This window comes from Puma concolor, chromosome A2 (genome assembly GCF_028749965.1).
Source record: "Puma concolor isolate L17-30 chromosome A2, mPumCon1.1.hap2, whole genome shotgun sequence".
NCBI lineage: Eukaryota > Metazoa > Chordata > Mammalia > Carnivora > Felidae > Puma > Puma concolor.
The window spans coordinates 146,050,272-146,073,847 of NC_141668.1; the positions used below are offsets into that span (position 1 = coordinate 146,050,272).

At 36.8% G+C, this 23,576-nt stretch overlaps 1 protein-coding gene across 3 annotated transcripts in view; it reads left to right on the forward strand.

Moving 5' to 3' along the window:
* DENND6A (DENN domain containing 6A) overlaps window positions 1-23,576 on the forward strand; it is a 65,527-nt gene that overhangs the window by 19,821 nt on the left and 22,130 nt on the right. For 2 of the 3 annotated variants that reach the window (XM_025916210.2, XM_086697843.1), the window contains 8 exons: window positions 5,811-5,923; window positions 8,167-8,247; window positions 9,593-9,698; window positions 10,946-11,025; window positions 12,082-12,144; window positions 13,133-13,188; window positions 21,550-21,672; window positions 22,199-22,294. In XM_025916210.2, coding sequence (XP_025771995.1) covers window positions 5,811-5,923; window positions 8,167-8,247; window positions 9,593-9,698; window positions 10,946-11,025; window positions 12,082-12,144; window positions 13,133-13,188; window positions 21,550-21,672; window positions 22,199-22,294 — 718 coding nt within the window. The remainder of the gene's footprint in view (window positions 1-5,810; window positions 5,924-8,166; window positions 8,248-9,592; window positions 9,699-10,945; window positions 11,026-12,081; window positions 12,145-13,132; window positions 13,189-21,549; window positions 21,673-22,198; window positions 22,295-23,576) is intronic. The other variant, XM_086697842.1, reaches the window with a different exon arrangement.

A 23,576-nucleotide genomic window follows, 5' to 3' on the forward strand; every position in this document is an offset into this window, starting at 1 on the left:
AGGTGGGAGGTGGTATCTCATCATGGTTTTGATTTGTATTTCCCTGATAATGAGTGATGTTGAACATCTTTTCATGTGTCTGTTAGCCATCTGGATGTCTCCTATGGAAAACTATCTATTCATGTCTTCTGCCCATTTCTTAACTGGGTTTTTTTTTGGGGGGGGGGTGTTGAGTTTGATAAGTTATTTATAGATTTTGGATACTAATCCTTTATCAGATATGTCATTTGCAAATATCTTTTCTGTAGGCTGTCTTTTAGTTTTGTTGATTGTTTCCTTTGCTGGGCAGAAGCTTTTTATCTTAATGAAGTCCAATAGTTCATGTTTCCTTTTGTTTCCCTTGCCTTCTGCAACGTGTCTATTACGCTGCTTCCAGCCAAGGTCAAAGAGGTTTCCGCCTGTGTTCTCCTCTAGGATTTTGATGGTTTCCTGTCTCATATTTAGGTCTTTCATCCATTTAGAATTTATTTTTGTGTGTGGTGTAAGAAAGTGGTCCAGCTTCATTCTTCTGCATGTCACCATCCAATTTTCCCAACACCATTTGTTGAAGAGACTGTCTTTTTTCCGTTGTACAGTCTTTCCTACTTTGTCGAAGATTAGTTGACCATATGGAGGGAAAGCTCTTCTTGGTATTCCATGTGACATTTATGTAGGAAGAGCCATGACTGAAAGAACCAGCTCCTTACTTGAATGAACTGTGTGGCACAGAGACCAGTGAGTTCAAGAAGTGTGACCTGAAGGGTGTTTTTCAGAAGGACTTTTTTTCTACCTTTTTTTTTTTTTAAGTTTATTTATTTAAGTAAACTCTGTACCCAACATGCGGCTTGAACTCCCAACTCCCAGCATCAAGAGTTGCATACTGTGCAGATTGAACCAGCCAGGCACCCAAAAGGACTTTTTTTTTTTTTTAATGTTTATTAATTTTTGACAGAGAGAGAGAGAGACAGAGCACGAGTAGGGGAGGGGCAGAGAGGGGGAGACACAGAATCCAAAGCAGGCTCCAGGCACTGAGCTGTCAGCACAGAGCCCAACGCGGGGCTCGAACTCACAGACCATGAGATCATGACCTGAGCTAAAGTCGGATGCTCAACCGACTGAGCTACCCAGGTGCCCCAAAGAAGGACTTTTTTTTTGAGTGAAGAAGCTTTTGATCTCTGCTCCAATTGGCAATAAAGTCGCGTTAAAAATGTTTTATTGAGATATGATTCACCCACGTAAAGTGTATAATTCAATGATTTTTAGTATATCCATAGAGTTGTGCAACTATCACCACGATCAATTCTAGAAAACTTTTGTCCCCCAGAAAGAAACTCCATTCTCCATTTCCCTTCCACCTACTTCACCCCCCACCAGTCCTAGGCAACCACCTGTCTACTTCCTGTATGGATTTATATACTCTGGATATTTCATATCAATAGGAGTGTTTTTTAGGTCTTGACTTGAAAGAGCCAGTATGATGCAGTGGTCAGGAGTACCAGCTCCAGAGTCAAATTTCTTGGATTTAAATTCTTGCTCTGCCATTTAGGAGATTTATTTTATTGGGTGTTTACATGACCTTTTTATGCCTTGGTTTCCTCTTCATAAACAGGAATGATAATGGGATGTACCTGAGAAGCATGAAGACCAAATGAGTTAATATATCTAAAGCATTTAGAACAGTGCCTGGAATAAGCTCTCATTAGGATAAGGATAAGCTCTCATTAAATAGTAGTGTTCAACTCATATATTGAAAGGGAAAAATCACTTCCAAAATAGTGACAAAATATAATGACAATAATTTTGACCTGGGATTGTGTTTGATTTCTGTTGTAAAAACTTAGTTATTTGGAAAAGGATGGTGGGGAAAGGTCACAGCAATTTTCTTGGTTTAAAGAGTGTTGGTTTATTAGTTCTGTTTTCTAGGCTAGTAACCATGGTCTTGATTAGTTAAACTGGAACTTACCTTAAAGCTGTGGGGTTTTACTGAGCAAATCTGCTGCTTTCTTAATACTTGCTATTTTATCAAAGGAAAGGGTTTATGTTGCCCTTGATCAAGAACCCATATTAAGGTTTATTTTCCTTGGAGAGCTGTCACTTGATCTTAAAACTTGTGTAAGTTAATCCCTATACCTTGGTTTATATAAGGAAAAAATGATTTACATTAAAATGTTTTCTCATTTTTAATGTTAATAATCAGAAAGGTGTGGTGCAAATAGCATAACTTTTAGGTCTTTTTGGAGTTTTGTAGAGCTTAGTGAATATGTTGGGTAAAGGAAGCTTGGAATTCAGTACAATTATAGGTCAGTTGTGGGGTTTTATTTTAGAATAATTGAACATAGCCACTAGAAGTGACTTTAGAGAGTATCTTATGATACCATTTTTGTTGACAAGGAAATTGAGAATCTTAGGTTAAGTGACTTCTAGAACACTAATTATTGACAGACCTGGGACTAGATTCCATTGATCGTGGTGCCTTTGTCCTCAGGTTCCAACTTTTCCCCCACGATCACATTCATGTAACCGTTTTTCACATGTAATTGTTATGTTGCTTGTGTAGAGCTGCAGTCTCTTGTTACACTGACAAACTGAATGGCTCATACTAACAGTAGAGATTTATTTTTGATGAGGTCGTAGGGTGTCAGGATTTCCTTGCTCTTTCTAGGTATCATTTTCTGCATAGCAAATGCAAAAAATTTGATCGTCAATCTGTAATGTCTCCTTTCTCATCATAATGATGAGGTCAGAATGGAGAACACAGGTCTAGCAAGATAAGGAGTTGATATTTCTTCCTTTCTTCCTTTCTTTCTCAGGCTTCATGCCTGGCGTGCAGCCCCACACAGGCTTGAACTCATGACCCTGAAATCAAGACCTGAGCTGAGATCAAGAGTCAGACGCTTAACTGACTGAGCCACCCAAGGTGCCCCAAGAGTTGATATTTCTTTAGTAACCTTTAGTGTGTGAAGGGACAGACCTCTGAAACATAAAACAGGAACCATTTACCTCAGTTGACAAGGATAACATGGCTAAAGCTTTTTGACTTGGTGAACTGTCTTCCTGACCAATTCTGTATAGCTTGTGGGTGCAGCTGATTACTGGAAAGTTCTCACAGCATGCCCATGATTTGAGAATGGAGCTGGATGGGTAGGGAGTTAAGGCTATGGGAGCTTCATTACTTCCCTTTCACAAAATTCAGCATTCTTTGCATTTTCCAGATGCTACGTATCTCTTTCTTAAAATCCATTATCTTTTCCTGCTCTATCCTATTACGTGTCTCAGAGAAATTAATGTGTACTTCTTAGTGGCATTTTCTTTTTTTTAAATATGTTTTAACATACAGTGTTATATTAGTTTCAGGTGTACAATATAGTGATTAAACAATTCTATACGTTACTCAGTGCTCATCACAAGTGCACTTTTTAATCCCTATCACCTATTTCACCCACCCCCCACTGGCAACCATCAGTTTGTTCTCTATCGTTGAGTCTATTTCTTGGTTTGTGTTTCTCTTTTTCCTTTGTTTTGCTTTTTAAATTCCACATGTGAGTGAAGTCATGTGGTATTTGTCTTTCTCTGACTTTTTTCACTTAGCATTGTACTCTCTAGATCCATTTTTGTTGTTGCATGTGGCAAAATTTCATTCTTTTTTATGGCTGAATAATAATCCATTGTGTGTATATATATTGTGTATATATTATCCACTCATCTATCGATGGACCTTTGGACAGCTTCCATAATTTGCCTATTGTAAATAATGGTGCAATAAACATAGGGGTGTATATATTCTTTTGAATTAGGTTTTGTATTCTTTGGCTAAATACCCAGTAGTGTGATTACTAGATCACAGGGTAGATCAACTTCTAATTTTTTTGAGGCATCTCCATATTGCTTTTCAAAGTGACTGTACCAGTTTGCATTCCCCCCAGCAGTGCATGAAGGTTCCTTTTTCTTCACATCCTCATCAACACTTATTTCTTGTATTTTTGATTTTAGCCATTCTGACAGGAAATGAGACGGTATCTCATAGTAGTTTTGATTTGCATTTTGCTATGATGAGTGATGTTGAGCATCTGTTCATGTCTGTTGGCTCTTTCTTCCCTTTTTTAAAAAAAAACACAATATTTAAATGTCTAATAAAGGGAAAAATTGAACCATCAATTTATAAATCTCTTGAACTAAAACAATGCTAGGAGTGTTTTCCATTATCTCAGGTTTCATGTGTTTTCCTTATTTTTAAACTATCTATTGTAACAAGTAAAGAAATTGACTTGACCCATCCTCCAGTCCCCTGCCCACTTCATCACCAAAGAAATATTAGTTTCTAGGGGCGCCTGGGTAGCTCAGTCAGTTAAGCAGCTAACTCTTGGTTTTGGCTTAGGTCATGGTCTCATGGTTTAGGAGATCAAGCTCCACATCGGGCTCTGTGCTGACAGCGTGGAGTCTGCTTGGGATTCTCTTCCTCTCCCTTTTACCCTCCCCTTTCCCCACGTGTGCTCTCTCTCTGAAAATAAATAAATAAACATTAAAAAAATTAAAAATAAATAAGAAACATTAGTTTCTATAACTGCATTTAGGTATGTTGTTTTTTAAAAAACTTAAACATTAACAAGTTTCTACCTCCTTTGTTGAGAACTTCACGTGCTAAGAAAATATAAGTACTTCAGTGTGTAATAGTAAATAATAAAATCTTGAGCACATTTCATATTTAATATAATCTTATTAGTTCTTAAATATAATAACCAGGAAGAATTTCAGTGATAAGCTACTTAATATGTCTTTGACTTTTTAGACTATTTATGGGTTTTTTTTGTAATTATTGCCAGATAGTTTAGGTAAATTTTACATGTTTTAAGAGGTTTGGTAGAAATGATTAATGTTTAAAAACTTTATTAATCAAAAACCTTTTATTTATTTTATTTTTATTTTTATTTCTAATGTTTATTTTTTGAGAGAGAGAGAGAGACAGAGCATGAGCATGGGAGGGGCAGAGAGAGAGGGAGACACAAAATGCAGGCCTAGGCCCCCAGCTGTCAGCACAGGTCCCAATGCGGAGCTCGAACCCACGAACTGCGAGATTGTGACCTGAGCCGGATGCCTAACCGACTGAGCCACCCAGCCGTTCCTAATCAAAAACCTTTTAAATTAAAATGAGGAAAATAGTGAATCTATTACTTGGGCTCTTCCTGAGTTTGCTATATATGTCTTTTTAAAAAAAACTTCTCATTGTGAAATACAAAACACATACAAGGTCTAGAAATAGAACTTGCCAGCGCCTTAAAAGCCCCCTCATATTCCCTCATGTCCCCTCCTAAACACTGTTTCCTTCCTCCCTCCAAATACAACCACAATTCTGATTCTTACAGTGATAAGTGTCTTGCTTTTTTTTACACTTTTATCACCTAATTATGCATCCCTAAACACTATAGTTTAGTTTTGTCTGCTTTAAAAAAAATAACAAAAACTGTATAAATGGATTTGAACTGTATACGTCCTTTTGCATTTGGTTTCCTTTTCTCATTATTATGTCTGTGAGTCAACATTACATGCAAACAGTTAAAAATTTTTTTTAATTACTTGGGGAAAATGGAATAGGAAAATAGTAAGGAGACATAGGAGTTAAGATGCATGTTTTGCTAATGGCTTTGCCTCTAACCAGCAAAGGTAGCTTTGGACAAGTCACTTGAATTCTCAGGATCTCCTTGTTCTCTTCTAAAACGTGATAGAATGGGTTTAAACGGTTGATAGGACCTTATTAGCTCTAAAGTTTGATGAATCTGGGTAAATAAATGTTACGCTATGCTATTCTTAATTACTTTCATTTTTGTTTTCATTAGGTTGTCTTGGAGATACCCAGTTTTGTTTTAGATTTCGACAATCTTCTGGGAGGAGGGTGTCACTGCATTGTCTCCTGGATCATTATGACAAAGATTTACCAGTTTACTTAAAGGTTGGAAAAGTAGCAATAGAAAAATGTCCATGTGAGAGGAAACTTTAGAACTCAGTTACCTCTAAAGCATTCAGAAATATTTTACTTTTGTGTTATTACTATATTATACTGTTAGATTTCCTAAGTGAGTCTAATTCATAAGGATTCAGCATATGAAAGAAAGAAACTTCACGAAGTTACTGTTCTTGAAACGTATAATGCCACTGTGAATTTTAGAAATCAATTAGAATGTTGAGGTGGTTTTCTTTCATTTGTTAATACCTCTTTGTTTAGATGTGGAATTGGGGTGGTACCATACCAGTAAATATCACTTAGAGTTGAAGATTCCCTACTTTATGGTAGAATTGTAGTTGTCTCTTTTTGAGCTTTGTTTTCCAGTTATTTATTAAAAACAATTTTAATAATTTAGATGATTTCAGAGTATAGGCTTCTGTTTGGTATTCTATATTTACATCTCTTGACTGTGTGAGGAACATTTCCGTCTGGATGTCCTATCAGCACATCCAGTATGACCTCATTTGCCTAAAATCAGCATTTACAGTTAATCTCCCTGGTTCCAGTAATGACAGGAACCCTTTCCCAGTTAGCAAAGCTATTACCTTTGAAATGTCTTATAGCCATCTACTCCTTTCCATGACCTTTTGCTTTCGCTATCAACATATTCTTTCAACTGATAATAATAGTTACTATTGACTGGTGCTTATATTCTAGGCACTGTATTAATAAGCTTGTGTTATCTCATCTGTCCTCATAGTGTTCTGAGAGTTTCTTTTGTAAATGAGGGAATTGAGGGCTGATGAGGATAATAATTTTGCCTAGACATCCCATCTTTTGGGTTTTTTTCAATGTAATATATTGTATACAGAGTTGTCAGCTAAAGTAATGTATATATTATATAAAAATAAATACAAAATGGCTATCTGTTGCTTAATGAATAAAGAGGCAATGATAGTGCTATTTCCTTGTCCTCACTTTTTGGGCCTTCCAAGATAAGACCTTTACGTTTTCAGTTTCCAACTTTATCTCCTTTCTGTACATGTGCCACATTTTAACCAAACTGAACTATGTGCTTTTTCCTGAGGTAGCTTGTATTTTTCAGTCTCTGTGTGTTTGTTTTTGCTCAAACTCCTAGCTCTCTAAACCTGGGATGTTTTTGTCTTTGTTTAACTCCTATGCATCCTTCAATGCCCCATTCGAAAACAGCTACCTCTATGAAATCTTTACTGATCCGCATAGACAGAAGTAATCTCTTCCCTCTTGGCCTCCCTGTAACACTTTGTGGTTTCTTCATAGTACCTACCTTGAGGTTTGTTTTTGTCCCTCATAGATTGTGGTCTTAAGGAACTATATCTGATGCATCTTTTAACTTCTGTAACACAATGCCTTGTTCAAAGTAGATGGTCAATAAATATTTGTGCAAATAATAATCAGTTAGGAACTGGGTTAAAGTATATTTCATTAGGATGTAAAAACTTCTTATGTTTTTTGGAATGTATTTACTTTCAAATTATATTTTGATAAATATTTCGGTGTTTCATTTTTATTAGGTAAAAATAGAACTGATTATGTAACATTCAGATTGGCATTTAACTCCTTTTTTCCTCTCTCAAAATTTTACATTAGGATACTTCATTTTATTAAGACTGACCCCTAACTCATACTTGTAGGCACAATTTAAAAATATACATGTAGGGGCGCCTGGGTGGCGCAGTCGGTTAAGCGTCCGACTTCAGCCAGGTCACGATCTCGCGGTCCGTGAGTTCGAGCCCCGCGTCGGGCTCTGGGCTGATGGCTCAGAGCCTGGAGCCTGTTTCCGATTCTGTGTCTCCCTCTCTCTCTGCCCCTCCCCCGTTCATGCTCTGTCTCTCTCTGTCCCAAAAATAAATAAACGTTGAAAAAAAAAATTAAAAAAAAAATAAAAATATACATGTAGCATTGGAGAAAACGTAGAATTTGATTGTTTCCTGACGTCCATTAACTGGTACAGACATGAATAAACAACATAAGCTGAGGAGGTTTTAATGGGAAAAGTCTGATTTTAGTACTCTAGTTGAAATGATTTCACCTTTGGGCAAGCTCCAAGTTTACATCTGCCAGTTACTATCATTATTGTGTTGGTGGAAAAGCATAACTAGATCTTTGTGTATATTTCATATCTCAGTTCAGGTTTGTAAAGGAATGTGATGTTAATAATAACAAAAGGAATGCAATATGTATTTTTTTATTTGTCACTTCTTTCATAGAAGGATCCTGCTTATTTTTACGGATATGTGTATTTCCGACAAGTTCGAGATAAAAGTCTAAAAAGAGGCTACTTCCAGAAGGTAAATTTCATATGCACTAATAGGGAAATTGTTTTTATATTGTGGCTAGAAAAATAGAAACTGTAAGGATGAATAGTCTTTAAAGTCTTTGATATTTTATCTTTAAACATACTAGAACTTACATTTTTTTTTTTGTTTTTTTAGATTATAGATACCTGTCCCTAGATTTTTTTTTTTTTTTTTTTTTTAAAGTGGGTCTCATGCCCAGGACCCTGAGATTAAGATGTGAGCTGAGAATCAAGAGTTGGATGCTTAACCGACTGAGCTACCCAGATGCCCCTGTGCCTAGATTTTTAACTGGGATTGAATTTTGCCTTTCTGCTATCTCTGTGCTAGATTCCTGACAGTTATACATATTGTATGAAATTGTTAAAAGCCAAATGAATCTGCTTAATTTCCACATTTTGGGATGAGGAAAAGAATGAACAGATGATTTTTAATATCGTTACAACTAATAAAAGTCTGCAGTATCTTTTTTTGAACAGCTAAGAGTCAGTAAATACATCTTAGCAACATCTTAATCATTAGTATTTCCATTCTAAATGTACAGTCATTTTATTTTCTTTAAAAAAAAATTAGGGGCACCTGGCTGGCTCAGTCAGAAGAGCATGCAACTCTTGATGTTGGGTTTGTTAGTTTGAGCCCCACATTGGGTGTAGAAATTACTTAAATTGATTAATTAGTTAATTAAAAAATCCCAATCATCATTAAAAATAATAATTGGTTCTGATTTAATTACAGCTAACAGGGACACACCTTTACCTTTTGTAACTAGAATGTGCCTTGACCACTAATTGATATTGGATGGAAAGGTAAAAAGTAGTTTTCAAGAGAAATAGATGAAAAAATTGGCATAATCCATATCTGAATTGGCCCAACTATAAAGTCAGAGTTTCTAAGTATATGGTTATGATCATTGAAAACTAAAATAACAGCAATCATAGGTCTTAGTTTGAAAAAGCATCACAATTTGCTCTTCCTATATTAGGAAGAGTTCATCTCACTAATTCCTGGTAGAACTGCTTTGCTAATGACAGTAGTAGCGAGGCCTTGGAAATTATCCATAATATTTGTCTCTTTATAGGAAATTCTTTTTCCTGGAGAGCAGGAGAATCTGTGAATATGCCCTTATGCTCTTAAGGTGTAATAATAAGGTTAAAGTTCTTGCATTCTGCTACTGTAGTTTTATGTAGTTTTTCTTTTAACCGTTTACTGCAAAAACTTTCTTTCAAAATCCACACTTTTTGCTGAATTTAGCTTGTTAGTAATTGATTTTATAAGAAATGACAAATTTAAATTATAATCATCAGGAAAATAAAAAATCATGTTTCTTTTTTCTCTCCAGTCCTTGGTTTTGATCAGCAAACTACCTTACATTCATTTTTTTCATACCGTGCTCAAACAGATAGCGCCAGAGTATTTTGAAAAGAGCGAACCTTATTTGGAAGCAGGTAAGTTAAATATTGTGTGACTTAGATACTTTATGAAGGAGTTTTAAAAATTTTCCTGGAAATGGCTGATAAATATAAAGTTGACTTTCTAAAAAATTTAGTTAAGAATTTTAAGGGCTAGGGACACCTGGGTGGCTCAGTCAATTAAGCATCTGACTCTTGATTTCACCTCAGGTCATGATCTCACAGTTCATGAATTCGAGCCCCATGATGGGCTCTGAGCTGACACCACAGAACCTGCTTGGGATCCTCTGTCCCTTTCTCTCTGCCCCTCACCCACTCTCTCTCTGTATCTCTCAAAATAAATAAATAAACTTAAAAAATATCTCTTAAAATTGTTTTAAAAAAGAAGAATTGTAAGGGCTATATGGTAGGAGAGAGATGAAAAGCTATTCTTCATCTTTACCTACAAACACAAAAGACGGTATCTTTTATTATCTCCTTTTGCAGCATAGATGATGCCTATTTATTAGGTTAATGATGAACAAATATGAAGTTGACAGCTCTGCTTCTCAGAGTAGTGTTTAAACAAATCTTTATGTCACTCAATGCAGAGGCCTCTATTGAGTGTTATGTTTTTGTTGCTAATTTGGGTAGTGATGAGTGAATAGGAAAACTCCCTTTCAAAAAATTTATGAACTAGTTTGTATCTTAGAACATAGGTATATTTCAGGGTGCCTGGGTGGCTCAGTTGGTTAAATGTCTGACTCTTGATTTCGGCTCAGGTCATGATCTCATGCATGGTTCATGAATTCAAGCCCTATGTTGGGCTCTGGGCTGACAGTGTGAGGCCTGCTTGGGGATTCTCTCTCCCTCTCACTCTGTCCCTCCCTCTCTCTTTCTCTCTCTCAAAATAAAACAAATAAACTTAAAAAAAAAAAAAAGAACACAGGTGTATTTCTGGTGAAATGCAAGATATTTTCATCACTTTTACTTTTCTGTTACCTTTTTAATTTTTTCTTTTTTTAGTTTTTATTTTATTTTAGAGCAAGAACACGTAAGTGGGGAGAGGGACAGAGGGAGAGAAAGAGAAAGAGAGAAATTGAAGCAGGCTCCATGCTCAGTGCAGAGTGTGATACAGGGCTTGATCCCACGACCCTAGGATCATGACTTGAGCCAAAATCAAGAGTCAGATGCTCAACTGACTGAGCCACACAGGCGCCCCTGGATTTCTAATTTCTAATGTTTCATTTTTCATATTTTGCAATTTGAACTTATACTAAGGAAAGATTGTATTATTTTTTCAGCTTGTAATGATGTTGATCGATGGCCTGCCCCAGTGCCAGGGAAGACATTACACCTGCCTATTATGGGGGTTGTAATGAAGGTAATAGCTTTTATTTCATTTGTCTCCTTTCCTAGAGAACTCTAGGAAGTTCATAGATGAGTTTTGCTTTTTAACTTCCTAATAATGTTCAATGTCAATATTGCTGCCATTTGTATGTGAGGAGTTAGAGATCCCACAGTTCATCCTGCTGTACAGAACCATTAGTTACACAACTCCAGGGGCTACCTGTCCCATTTCATCCTTAGAGTTTTACACAAGGGTGTCATTCTTGTATAATACATGTGACTGTAAATGCAGCCTTTGAGACTTCTGCAACTCCATGGCCCTCCAGAGATGGGTGGCATTGCAGAATACTTGTAGAGTCAAGTATGAATTAGTAAAAATGGGAAGAAATTAGGAAAGCCATTGGTTCTTAGTAATAAATTTCTCCATGTGTGATGTCAGACCAAGCATGCCCATCCCAGGATATGGTGCTTTTATTCAGTTTTCTTTTCTTTTTTTAAAAATGAAATAGCATTTTGCTCTCAGGCTTTGTATGAATGTGCTGTAGTGCTTTTGCAGTTCATTTTCAAATTGGACTTATTTTTGGCAATGCTGTGTTTTTAGATGTACTTACTTCTGTAGGATGTGTTCTGTTTTTTTCCCTGGGAGATTATCAAAGTGGTACTCCTAGCTCTGGGTTGTGAGTTCTCATGGTTTCCTGTGAGATTTATCCCATAATTTGGCAAGCTTGAGAGGGTGTGTTTGGGTGTGTGTATATTAATGAAGCAAAGAATGGAACAATAAATAGGAAGCAGTATGAAGTTGATGCTCTTTTTCTGTTTTTCAGCACATTTGCTTCTCAGTGAGTTAGTGATTTCCATGTGTATGGGAATATGGAGACATTGGTTCACTTACCTTCTGTGACTAAAGATAAATAAGACTATAGTTTTAAAATCTGATATAAATACTTTGTTTTTATGGATTTTTATGCATTGCTGAGTGTACTGTTTTAGTGGTAAGAGTGTTTCTGATCCCTCGTTGTAGTGGGAGTCGCAGACCATATAAAGGACATTCTTTTATAGCCAAAGTTAATTTCTTCTCTGTCTCTTCAAGGTACGGATTCCCACATGTCATGACAAGCCTGGGACAACTCAAATAGCGCAGTTAACTCAGCAGGTAGTGTGGTACTGTGGTAGAATAATCCAGCATATATAGTCTCTTTAACAGAATTCTTAAACTAGCAAATATAGAGCTTCTTGGGTTTATGATATATTTCTGAATATTACTGAAATATCCCATTAAATAATTTTGTAATAAATTGATAATAAACTTTCTAATGTTTCTCAGATTGTTTTTCTTGTTTGTTATCTAGCAGACACTGGAGAACTCAATTTATAATGTAACTGTGAGGACTAGGGGAAAGTACATAAAACCTCTTACCTTCTTAGAAGAATGGTCAACAGGCTTTTGTTTTTAGGAAACTCAGTCAAAGGATTCTTTAGTTATGATTGCTTTTCATTTCCCCCACAGTCACATCTGTTCATGGGTGGGGTTGAAGTTTTTGGTTTTTTTTAAATTTTTTTTTAATGTTTTTATTTATTTTTGAGACAGAGAGAGACAGAGCATGAGCAGGGGAGGGGCAGAGAGAGAGGGAGACACAGAACCTGAAGCAGGCTCCAGGCTCTGAGCTGTCAGCACAGAGCCGGAAGTGGGGCTCGAACTCACAGATTGTGAGATTATGACCCGAGCTGAAGTCAGCCTCTCAACCGACTGAGCCACCCAGGCACCCCGGTTGAAGTTTTTATTTGAAATGTTTGAACTGGTATATTAACACTCCTATTGTTTGAATTGAATTAAAATAGAAAGCAGTAGGAAAACTAATTTTTCCTGTTATGTACATATATCAACTGGTATAATGCAGTTGTGAATTAATCTGTCCTCTGACTTATTAAATTAATGTTTTATCCAAGGAATCTGTCATCCTTGACCTTCTGCTGTGTTAGGAGAGATTGCTAAGGCCCAATCTCTTTGTGGCTGCTCCTGGAGGAAGAGAATCTTAAAAGATAGGGCAATATGGCTTATTGATCACAAGATAGGCATTTTTAAAAAATGAATTTCTGTAAATTTTAGTGATATCTTCTGTATTTTTTCTCTTTTATCTCAGGCAGACACACATATATCTGTTATTTTACCTACTGTTCATGAGGTGGATCTTTTCAGGTAAATTTTATTAAGTGCCTTTCTTCCTTTGCTTTGTGATATTGTTTTTAATTTCTTTAGAAAATGAATGTTCTTAAATGTGGAAAAAACTGGAAAAAAATAGTCATATTATGTTTCACAGGTTATAAATCAATGGTTCATCCCTAATGCATGTTACAAACTTTGATGATTAGGGAAATTTGGATGTGGTTGGCTATTACATGGTAGAAACAAATTATTTTTTGTTTGGTTTGGTGTGAGAATGGTATTGTAATGATGTAAGAAAATGGACTTGATTTTTAAAGATGAATTTTTAACTATTTTGAAGTGAAATGTCATGAGGTTTGTGTTTTATTTTAAAATACTTCAGTAAGGGGTGCCTGGGTGACTCAGTTGGTTAAGTGTCTGACTTCGGCTCAGGTCATGATCTCACGGTCCATGGGTTCAAGCCCTGTGTCGGGCTCTGTGATGACAGCTTGGAGCCTGGAGCCTGCTTCGGATTCTGTGTCTCACTCTTCTTTCTGCCCCTCCCCTGCTCATGCTCTGTCTCTCTCTCTCTCTCTCAAAAACAATAAATAAACATTAAAAACATTTTTTAAAAATATTTACTAAGAAGTGTCCAGCTAGCTTAGTTGGTAGAGCCTAAGACTTAAAATACGTCCGTAAGAAAAAAATTAATGAAGTAAAAATGGTAAAATATTGTTAACTCTAGATGATAGGTAAATGGGGATTCTTACACTACTGCCTTTGTTTTTCTGTATGTTTGAAGCTTTTTAAAATGCAAAATAAAAAAAGAGAATCTAGCACATAAAAAAGAACAGGGAAAAGTACCAATGCCTGTGCCTTACCCAGGGCAGCTGAATAGAAATCTCTGGATTAGTGCCCAAGTTCCAGCTCCTGGGTAGATCTGCTTGGCTTGAGAAACCACTGTTGTTGCAGAGCAGTTATTAAATAGTAATACATGCAATTGGGAGTCATGTGAAAGGCTTAGAATGGGATTTTTGGTTTGGGGTGTATGTGGAATTTTGTGTATGTGTGACCTTTAAACTACATGGAATACTACTTCAGAGGATGATTAGTTCTATATGCTTGATTTGTTTTATACACTTGGCCCTAGCACAGCCTATTAATCTCACTTCTAGGAATTTATCCTGTAAAAATGAAAGCATACATCCTCACAAAGACCTATATGCAAATGTTTATAGCAGCTCTATTCATACCAGTCTAAAACCAGAAACTGCATTTGTCCATAAGCTGGTAAATGGATAAACAAATGTGATTCTTACATGTGTGTGGAATACTACTTAGCAGGTAAAAAAAGACAGCACTATTGATACAGCCAGCAACATAGGTGACTCTCAGAAGTGTTATGTTTGGCAAAAGGAACCAGATTTTAAAGAGCTACTTACTCAGTGACTCCATTTATAGATATTCTAGAAAAGGGACAGAAATCAACTCAGTGGTTGCCTGGAGGGTGGAAGAGGGAAATTGAGTAAAAGGGGATGAGGGAATTTTTGGAGTGATGGAAGTGTTTTATATCTTTGCTAAGTGTAAATGTTTCTGTATGTAAATGATAAATCTTTTTTTTTTAATTTTTTTAATTTATTTTTGAGGGAGAGACAGAGTGAGAAGGGGCAGAGAGAGAGGGAGACAAGGAATCTGAAGCAGGCTCCAGGCTGTGAGCTGTCAGCACAGAGCCCGATGCGGGGCTTGAACTCACAAACCGTGAGATCATGACCTGAGCTGACGTCTGGCGCTTAACCGACTAAGCCACCCAGGCACCCCCGTAAATGATAAATCTTAAAAACAAATTGATTTTCTTTTAAAACATTTTTAATGTTTATTTATTTTTGAGAGAGAAAGAGAGAAAACATGCAAGCGGGGTAGAGGCAGAGAGAGAGGGAGACAGAAAATCCAAAGCAGGCTCTGCACTGTCAGCGCAAACCCGGATCCAGGGCTCGAACTCACAAGTCGGACTCTCAACCAACTGAGCTACCCAGGCACCCTCAAATTGATTTTCTTTTAAAAAATTAAGTGTTGTAGCATTCTTAGAATAAAGAGGAGAAGTGCCCCCCAAATACATGAATAATTATTACAGGAAAAATACACTAAGAAGGATCCATACTGTTAGTAGTTTTAATACTTCATTCGTTTAGGAATAAGTGAAGAACTGGCACAAGTTGATATAGAATTTGATTACCAGACTTGTTTTCTTTTCAACTGCTGGGTGCAAGTCTTAATGCCTTTCAGTTTATCAGTTATCTTTGCTTTCATGGCAATTAATTATTCCTACCACTAACACTTTTTATTAGCATATATCTTTTCTCCTGATTATGAATGACATGTTATTGTTTTTAAAGTAGGACAAGTTAGTGTGTTGTTCTTTTAATTCTTATTGCTCAGGAGGTGAGAAAATGGAAACTTGAACAATAATAGTCCCACACAGAGAGAGCATTGCACCGAGCATTTAACATCTGATGTTCAGATTAGTGCTTCGTCCATGATGGCACTCTTCATTTTGTTTGTGGAGAGCTTACATTGTACATTTATTCCTGTGAATAAGAGTTTAAATGTTTATCATTATATTGAAGGTGATATTTTTATACCCACAATCAGCTTGAGAGCAAAGGAAAGAGACCTGGAAAGATGTTTGGAGCTGAGTGCCAGAGATGCAGTTGAGTGTAAGGGCTTGTCCCCCTCCTTCTAGCAAGTCAAGGCTTGTTAAGCTACCACGTATCCATGGACCATGGCTTTCGTTTCAGCCCTCTCAATCATGTACATAGTCTTCTCATTCAGTTTTTAAGTTGGGCTTAGAATTGAGGGATGGTTTTCTGTTGAAAGAAATGGACATTCTCTTGCCTGGAGTCAAGGACGTTTTACCTAATGATACTTGCTGTTGGTTCTTCACGCAGCAGGAGGCATATCAGTGATGTGTTGTCATCTTCCTCTTTGCCCTCATCTTGAGAATGAGCCTTCTTGGCTTTCTACCCCACTGGCAGGATAGATAACAGTTATGAGTGTTTTTGTGTTTCAAAGAGTGTAAAAGTCTATTACTATTACTACATAAAATCTGATGTGTCTGATGCTCTTTGATAGATGTTAGTTTAGTTTTCAAGATTATAATAACATGGTATATCTTTCTGAAAAAGGTTGAAACCTTTATTTATCTAGTTATTTATGTATGTATCTGTTTATTCATTTATTTATCTATTTGGAGTAAGTTTCTCATTTTTGCCAGAGGATGGCTTTTGGCAGGGGTGGGGAGCAGTAGAGCTTAGCATAAAGCGTGCCACTCCAGAGTGGAGATATAAAAATAATACTGAAAAAATATCCTATGATTTTCCTACAGAACTCTCATTTTAGTAATTTTACACTGCAGTTAATTAGACACATACCATCAATATTTATTAAAGTTCGAGCTGGAGATAGGTTTCTTCCTTGAATATTTAATACTTATCTCCCCTAATAAAAGTACTTTATATAATAGATATTTCTAATGTACTATAATTTCATAGAATGCTTCATCTTATAACTGTACTTGCTGTCTGTTTTTGCCCTTACTGAGAATATATTACAATACTTGTGAGAAAACATAATTTCCAGCTTTAATGCCTTAAGGGCATCCCACTATTAAATGTATACTTACCCACATACATACACTTGCCACTTTTCTGTAAATTTGTGATTGTTTCAAAATTATACATATATATATGTTTATATTTGTAAATGTATATGTGTATACATGCATATAGATAGTTGAAACAATCATAAATTTACAGAAAAGTAGTAAGTATAATATAGAAAACTTTTTTCCTTGAACCAGTGGATAGTCATTTGAAGACCTGATGTTCCCATCATCTCTGAATACTTTAGAGTCTATTTCGTACAAATAAGGATATAATGCAGCCATCAAAATTGGGAAGTTAACATTGATAATATTATTTAATTCAGATGTCACCAGTTGTCACAATACTAGTTCAGAATTTTCTGTTGCATTTCCTTGTCCTGTCTCTTCTGTCTCTCTTTCAGTCTGGAATAGATCTTCAAGTCTTCTTTTCATACACCTAAGCTTCTTGTGGTTACAAGACAGTTATTTTGTAGGAAATCCCTGAGTTTAGGTCTGTCTGGGATTTACTCAAAATTAGATTCAAGCTCTGCATGTTTGACATGGAGGTAGCTTGCGTTATTACTGGTGACGTTTACTTTGTGGTATTCTCCAAGCTTCTTGATTGGTAGTTACTCGTTTTCTTTTTGTGAATAAGTATTTTGTGGGGAGGCACTTTGAAACTATGTATATGAGTTATTTATTGCTGTGTAATAAATTACCCCAATATGTAGAGGCTTGAGAGAACAAATAGTACTTCACACACTTTCTGAGGGTTAGGAATCTGGGAATGGCTTAGCTAGATGGTTCTAGCTCTAAATCTCTTATGAAGTTGCAGTCAAGATACTAGCTAGGGTTTTAGTCATTTGGACAAATGGGGCATGAGTATCTGTTTCCCTAAAAGGCTTACTTGGCTGCTGGCTGGAGGTCACCATTTCTTGTGGATTTTAGCAGGAGCCTCATTTCTAGCCATGTGGACCGGCCCATAGGGCAAGTTGAATGTTCTCACAGTATTGGGCAGGTGATCTGAGACAAGGCAGAAGCCAAAATGTCTTTTATGACCCAGCCTTCAAAATTACACATTGTTGCTTTACCTTATTCTGTTTGTTACATGTAAACCAATAACGTAGCCCACAGCTAAGAGGGGGAGGATTGGGCTCCCATGGTTTGTTGTTGTTGTTGTTGTTGTTTTTTAAATGTTTATTCTTGAGGGGGGTGGGGAGGGAGACCAAGCAGGGTTGGGGGAGGGGCAGAAAGAGAGGGAGACACAGAATCCAAAGTAGGCTCCAGGCCCTGAGGTGTCAGCTCAGAACCCAACACAGGGCTCTAACCCATGAACTACAAGATCATGACCTGAGCTGAAGTTGGATGCTTAACCACTTAACCAACTGAGCCACTAGGCTTCCATGTTTTAAAAGGAGTGTCAAAGAATTTGTAGAAATATTTTAAATCATTACATTGTGTATATTTTATGGGCTGTTGTTTTTTTTCTGTTTTATTCAATAGGTTATTAAAATCCATTATTCTCATTTGGTGTTCCAGTTGTCCCCAATTTGGCCAGTGACACTTGTCTTCAAGTTGGCCTCTGTTTTGTTTTGTTTTGTTTTTTTACATATCCTTGTCATTCTTTAAGCATTTCCTTCCTTTTTTTTTTTTAAAGTCTATTCATTTATTTTTGAGAGAGAGAGAGAGTACGAGTGGGGGTGGGTGAGGGCAGAGAGAGAGAGAGAGAGAGAGAGAGAGAGAGAGAGAGAGAATCCTAAGCAGGCTCTGCACTGTCAGCACAGAGCCTGATGTAGGCTCAAATTCACGAACCATGAGACCGTGACTGGAGCCAAAACAAAGAGCTGGACACTTAACTGACTGAGCCACTTAGGCACCCTGAAACACTTCCTTGCTTTCTAGTATAAAATGTGCCAAGCTTATCTTTTTTTTTTTAATTAAAAAAAGATATATAATTCACATACCATAGTATTTGCTCTTTTAAAATATACAATTCACTGGTTTTTACTGTATTTCACAAAGTTGTGCAATCATTACTGCTATCTAGTTCTAGAACATTTTCATCTAGAACAGGGTTCAAAAAGTAACCCTGTACCCAGTGGCAGTTATTCCCCATTCTCTCTCCTCTACCAGCCTCTGGGAACCACTAATCTACTTTCTATCTCCATCGATTGGCCTCTTTGGGGCATACATAAATATGCCCCATATTTATATATGGGGATATATAAATAGAATCCTAAAATACGTGGCTTTTTGTGTCTGCTTACACTTAGCAAATCATTTCCATGGTTTATCCATGCAGTAGCCTGAATCATTATTTGATTCACTTTATGATGTTCTGTTGTGTGGATACCACATTTTATTTATCCATTAATTCACTGAAGGATATTTGGATGGTTTCTACTTTTTGGCTGTTACATATAATGCTACTACGAACATTTGTATATAAGCTTTTGCGTGGACCTATGTTTTCTTGGGTGCCAAGATTTTCTTGTATTTTTTCTTCCTTAGCCCTGGAATCACCCATTTCTTCAAAAAGCCTTGGCTTTTTTTAGTGGAGAATAGGATTCAGAAGCCAAAATCTGGGTACTGGTTGAGCTCATTGCTATTGGAATATCACTGATTTTAGGCCCTCTCAGTGGACAGAGCTAGGGAGTATACATATATATATATATATATATATATATATATATATATATATATACACACACACACACACACACACACACATACATACATATATATTTGTAAAGAGATGCATATGTACCTACTCATATATAATACGTATACGTTTTTGCATATGTATTTCTACATGTGTATATATTGAAAACCCTAAAGTCACACCAGTACCCCCAATTCCAATCCTACAAGACAAGGTTCACTCTAGTTTTCTTTCTATATTGGTATTTCTTTTCCCTTTATGAGGAACTACCTCCTATTATTCTTAATTTATTTACTTATTTAATCACTCCTTGTTAGTAACCAGTATCTCATCGCTGCTTAAACCCTCTCCTCCGTGCAGATGACTTTCTTACCCAACTTGGGCTCTGACACTCTACACCCACCTGCCCTTCATAAATACCCTTCCTCAACCTTCTCAGGCTGTGCTCCATGCCAGATTCCCCCCACGTGGTTATGCTCCTACCCCAGTTAGGCTTCTGTATTGCACATTTAGGCCCCCTATCCATATGCTTGCTTGTGCTCTGGCTCCCGATGTTAGGCCAACCCCCAGAAGAAAGCCCTCCTTACCAACTACAGTGCTCCTATACCTCATCCCAGACCACCTCTCCATGCACACACCCTATTCCCCCTGCTCTTACATTCCACCGTGGACAACTTCAACACACTCTGGCTCTGACACTTCATACCAGGCTGCCCCTCCAGGCCCCTCACACTTCTTGGCCTGTCATCTCAAACCAGATCACCTTCACACATGTACACCTTCCTCACCACGTTTGGGTTCCAGCAGCCCCACAGCAAGTCACCTTCTCCATGTGAACGTCTCCCTTATCTCACATAAGCCCTCACACCCTGCTCTGAGCCATCATGTCTTCCTTTCTGTCCTGGCAGAGATGCCTACCATGCACCATGTTCTGTTTTAGGATTGAATTGTTTAGGAAAGGAAGAGGAAGAAGAGCTTGTTTGTCTTATCCTTGAACTGTTTAGTATTTTGCTTTGGGTGTTTTTGCACTTCCTTCACATTTGTATTCTTGCCTTTGAATAGTTAAAACTAAATTTCCCTAATTTCCATTCCACAAATCTGTTTTATATTTTTGCATGTAAGCTTTTTTCTTTTTCTTTTTTCCTTCTTGTTTAATTTTTCTTGTTTTCTTCAAAATATTTACACTAGAAATTCAGATGCAAGAAAGCAATATTAATGAAATAGGTCTACCATATGGTACAATTTAATAATTACTTTATATGCTTTTATTATTTGTCAGTCATTCTGTGTCAATATGTCGCATTTCATTTTCTAAAAATTGGAATCAGTCAAATTGATATGGTTTTTAATGTGGACAAAAGAGACTTTCTTTCTGCCTTTCTTTGTTTCTTGTGTGTATATGTGTTTTTAACTGGGTAGATTGATTATGATTTTTATAAATAGATAAGTATTTTTTCCTCCAATCTAGTGGGAAAAGTTGTTACCCTAATGGAAGAAATTACTAAATAAGTAAAAGTTACCAAATGTCTGAGGCTAAGTAGTGTGCCAGAGCTCTGTTCTGATAGGCTTCCATCTAGTTCCAGGGCTACTATAAAAATCTGCAGCATTTCTGTAAGGGAAGGATCTGCCCAGGAAATCATTCTGTTGTTTGGCCTTCGAACTCCCCCTTGTGATTTGTTTCCATCATTTTTTAACATTGAATGCCTTGGCTCTTAAATTAATTACATCCAATAAATATCCTTTGGAAAATTGATTTTTCTTGTTTTCTTCAAAATTTTACAACAGAAATTCAAATGTAAGAAAGCAATAATGATGAAATAAATCTACCATATGGTATAATTTAATAATTATTTTATGTGCTTTTATTATTTGTCAGCCATTCTGTGTCAATATATCACATTTCATTTTCTAAAACTTGGAGTCAAATTGATCTGTTTTTTAATGTGGACTAAAGAGACTTATGCATCACCGTATTCTAAATGAATTTGTATGTCACAACAAGGTACAAATAGCTGGAAGAATTTATATCAGTATGAAGTTTTTAGAATGATTATCTAAGAACTTAAAAAACAGGGTTGGAAAATAATACTTCTACCATATAAACACCTTTTAGGTGTTTCTGCCCAGTTTTCCTTCATAGTCAGATGCTTTGGGAGCTGGTCCTGTTGGGGGAGCCCCTCGTGGTCATGGCACCGTCACCATCAGAGTCGTCAGAGACTGTATTGGCACTTGTGAAGTGAGTATATTTGGTTCCTGATGGTGATAGTTGCAGCATTTTTCCATCTGTGTTATGTTTGCACACTCATTGCACTGATCCAGACAACACCTCTCTTATAAGAAGGGTGCTCATTATAGCCCCGTTTCATGGATGAGATAAGTAATTCATGCTCCAGGAGGGCTGGAACCATGAGGGGTTTTTTTGCTTTGATTGATTGAACAAGAAACATTCATTCACTTATGCAAAGTTGGTACCTGACAACTTTGCATGAATGGTCAGTGTCTAGTAAAAGACATGTAACTAGGGAATGGTAATGCCAGAATTTCAACCCATCCTCTGCCCCAAGTCCCGTGTTCTTTCAATACTCCATTCCATATTATTATGTATTTCCATTTGTCTTTCTGATTTCCTGAAATAAGTTTGCTGTTTACTGAAATAAGTAATCCCATGTGTGTATACTGTGTGTTATTGATGTTTTATAGTTATTGAGTAGGGCCTTTAATTTCTGTGTCCTTTGTTTAAAATGTTCTTCTTTCCTCCACAGCTGTATTTCTCCATTAAAGTACTTCAGTGACTTCCGACCTTACTTCACTATTCATGATAGCGAATTCAAAGAATATACTACTCGTACTCAAGCCCCGTGAGTAAACAAAATAATTTTTATTGACCAAGTATTTCCTATATAACCAAATTATGTAAAATTAAATTTTGAACTTATTGGCATCTTGATTTGGTAAAGGAAGGTTTGAGGAACTGCTTGTAATACTTCTACATGTCAAGTGTCAAAACTAGTTTTCTTTTCAATGATTTTATTTATTAGTGGAGGATGTATTGTCATCAATAGCCATCTGATTATACTTTGAGTTCTGTTTTCTTGCCTTCTGTTATCTCTTGTTGCTCTATAACTTCCTTTTCCTTCTTCTTCGTTGAATTGGCATGGAAACATCAAAATTCTTCCCAATATATTAAAGGGAAAAAATTATCTTACCCTTTCCCCCTTAGCTCCTGCTCTATTGCTTACCTTCTTTTCATAGTGAAATTTCTAGAATAACAACAACAACAAGAAATCTCCACGTACTGTCTCTACTTCTTGGCTTTCTGGTTGCTTCTCAGTCCATTGCAGGTTGATTTCTTTTTTATTTTTCAAGTTTATGTATTTACTTTGAGAGAGAGTGTACATGCTTGTGTGAGTGGGAGAGGGACAGAGAGAGAGGGAGAGAGAAAGAATCCCAAGCAGGCTCTGTGCTGTCAGTGTGGAGCCAATGTGGGGCTCGATCTCACAACTGTGAGATTATGACTTGAGCCAATACCAGGAGTCAGACACTTAACTGACTGAGCCACCCAAGCACCCACAGGTTGATTTCTCCACTTCCACTGAAGTCAGAGTCATCAAGACCCTCTCACTGCCCAACCCTGTGTGCACATTATTGTCCTATTTTCCCTGCCTTCCGTTTCTTAATAACATTTAAGCTGTTGAACTTGAAAGCATTTTAATCTTTGACACCACTCTCACCTGTCTGCCTGGTGGTGCATCTCCGTCCCCTGTGCAGATGTCTCTGTCTCTGCCAGCACCTTAAGTGTTGGTGTTCTCCAGCACTGTGTTCTGGGATCTGATTTCACACTGATGATTCTTTCTGAGCTATCTTATCTCTACCCACAGACTCTGTTAACACTTGTATACCAATGGCTGAAATTTATCTGCCTAGCCCAGATCTTTGCAAGGTGCAGACCTATATGTCCAGGGTTTTGTTGTTGTTTTTTATCACTTTACCACCTAGGTATATTAATGGCAACTGAAACTAAACATGTATAAACTGAATTCTTTCTGTCTTCTTGTTTTCTTCCCTAAACCCATGCTCCTTCCTATTTTCATGAATGGTAAAATTGTCATAAATTTCTCCTTCTTTATATGCCCCACATCA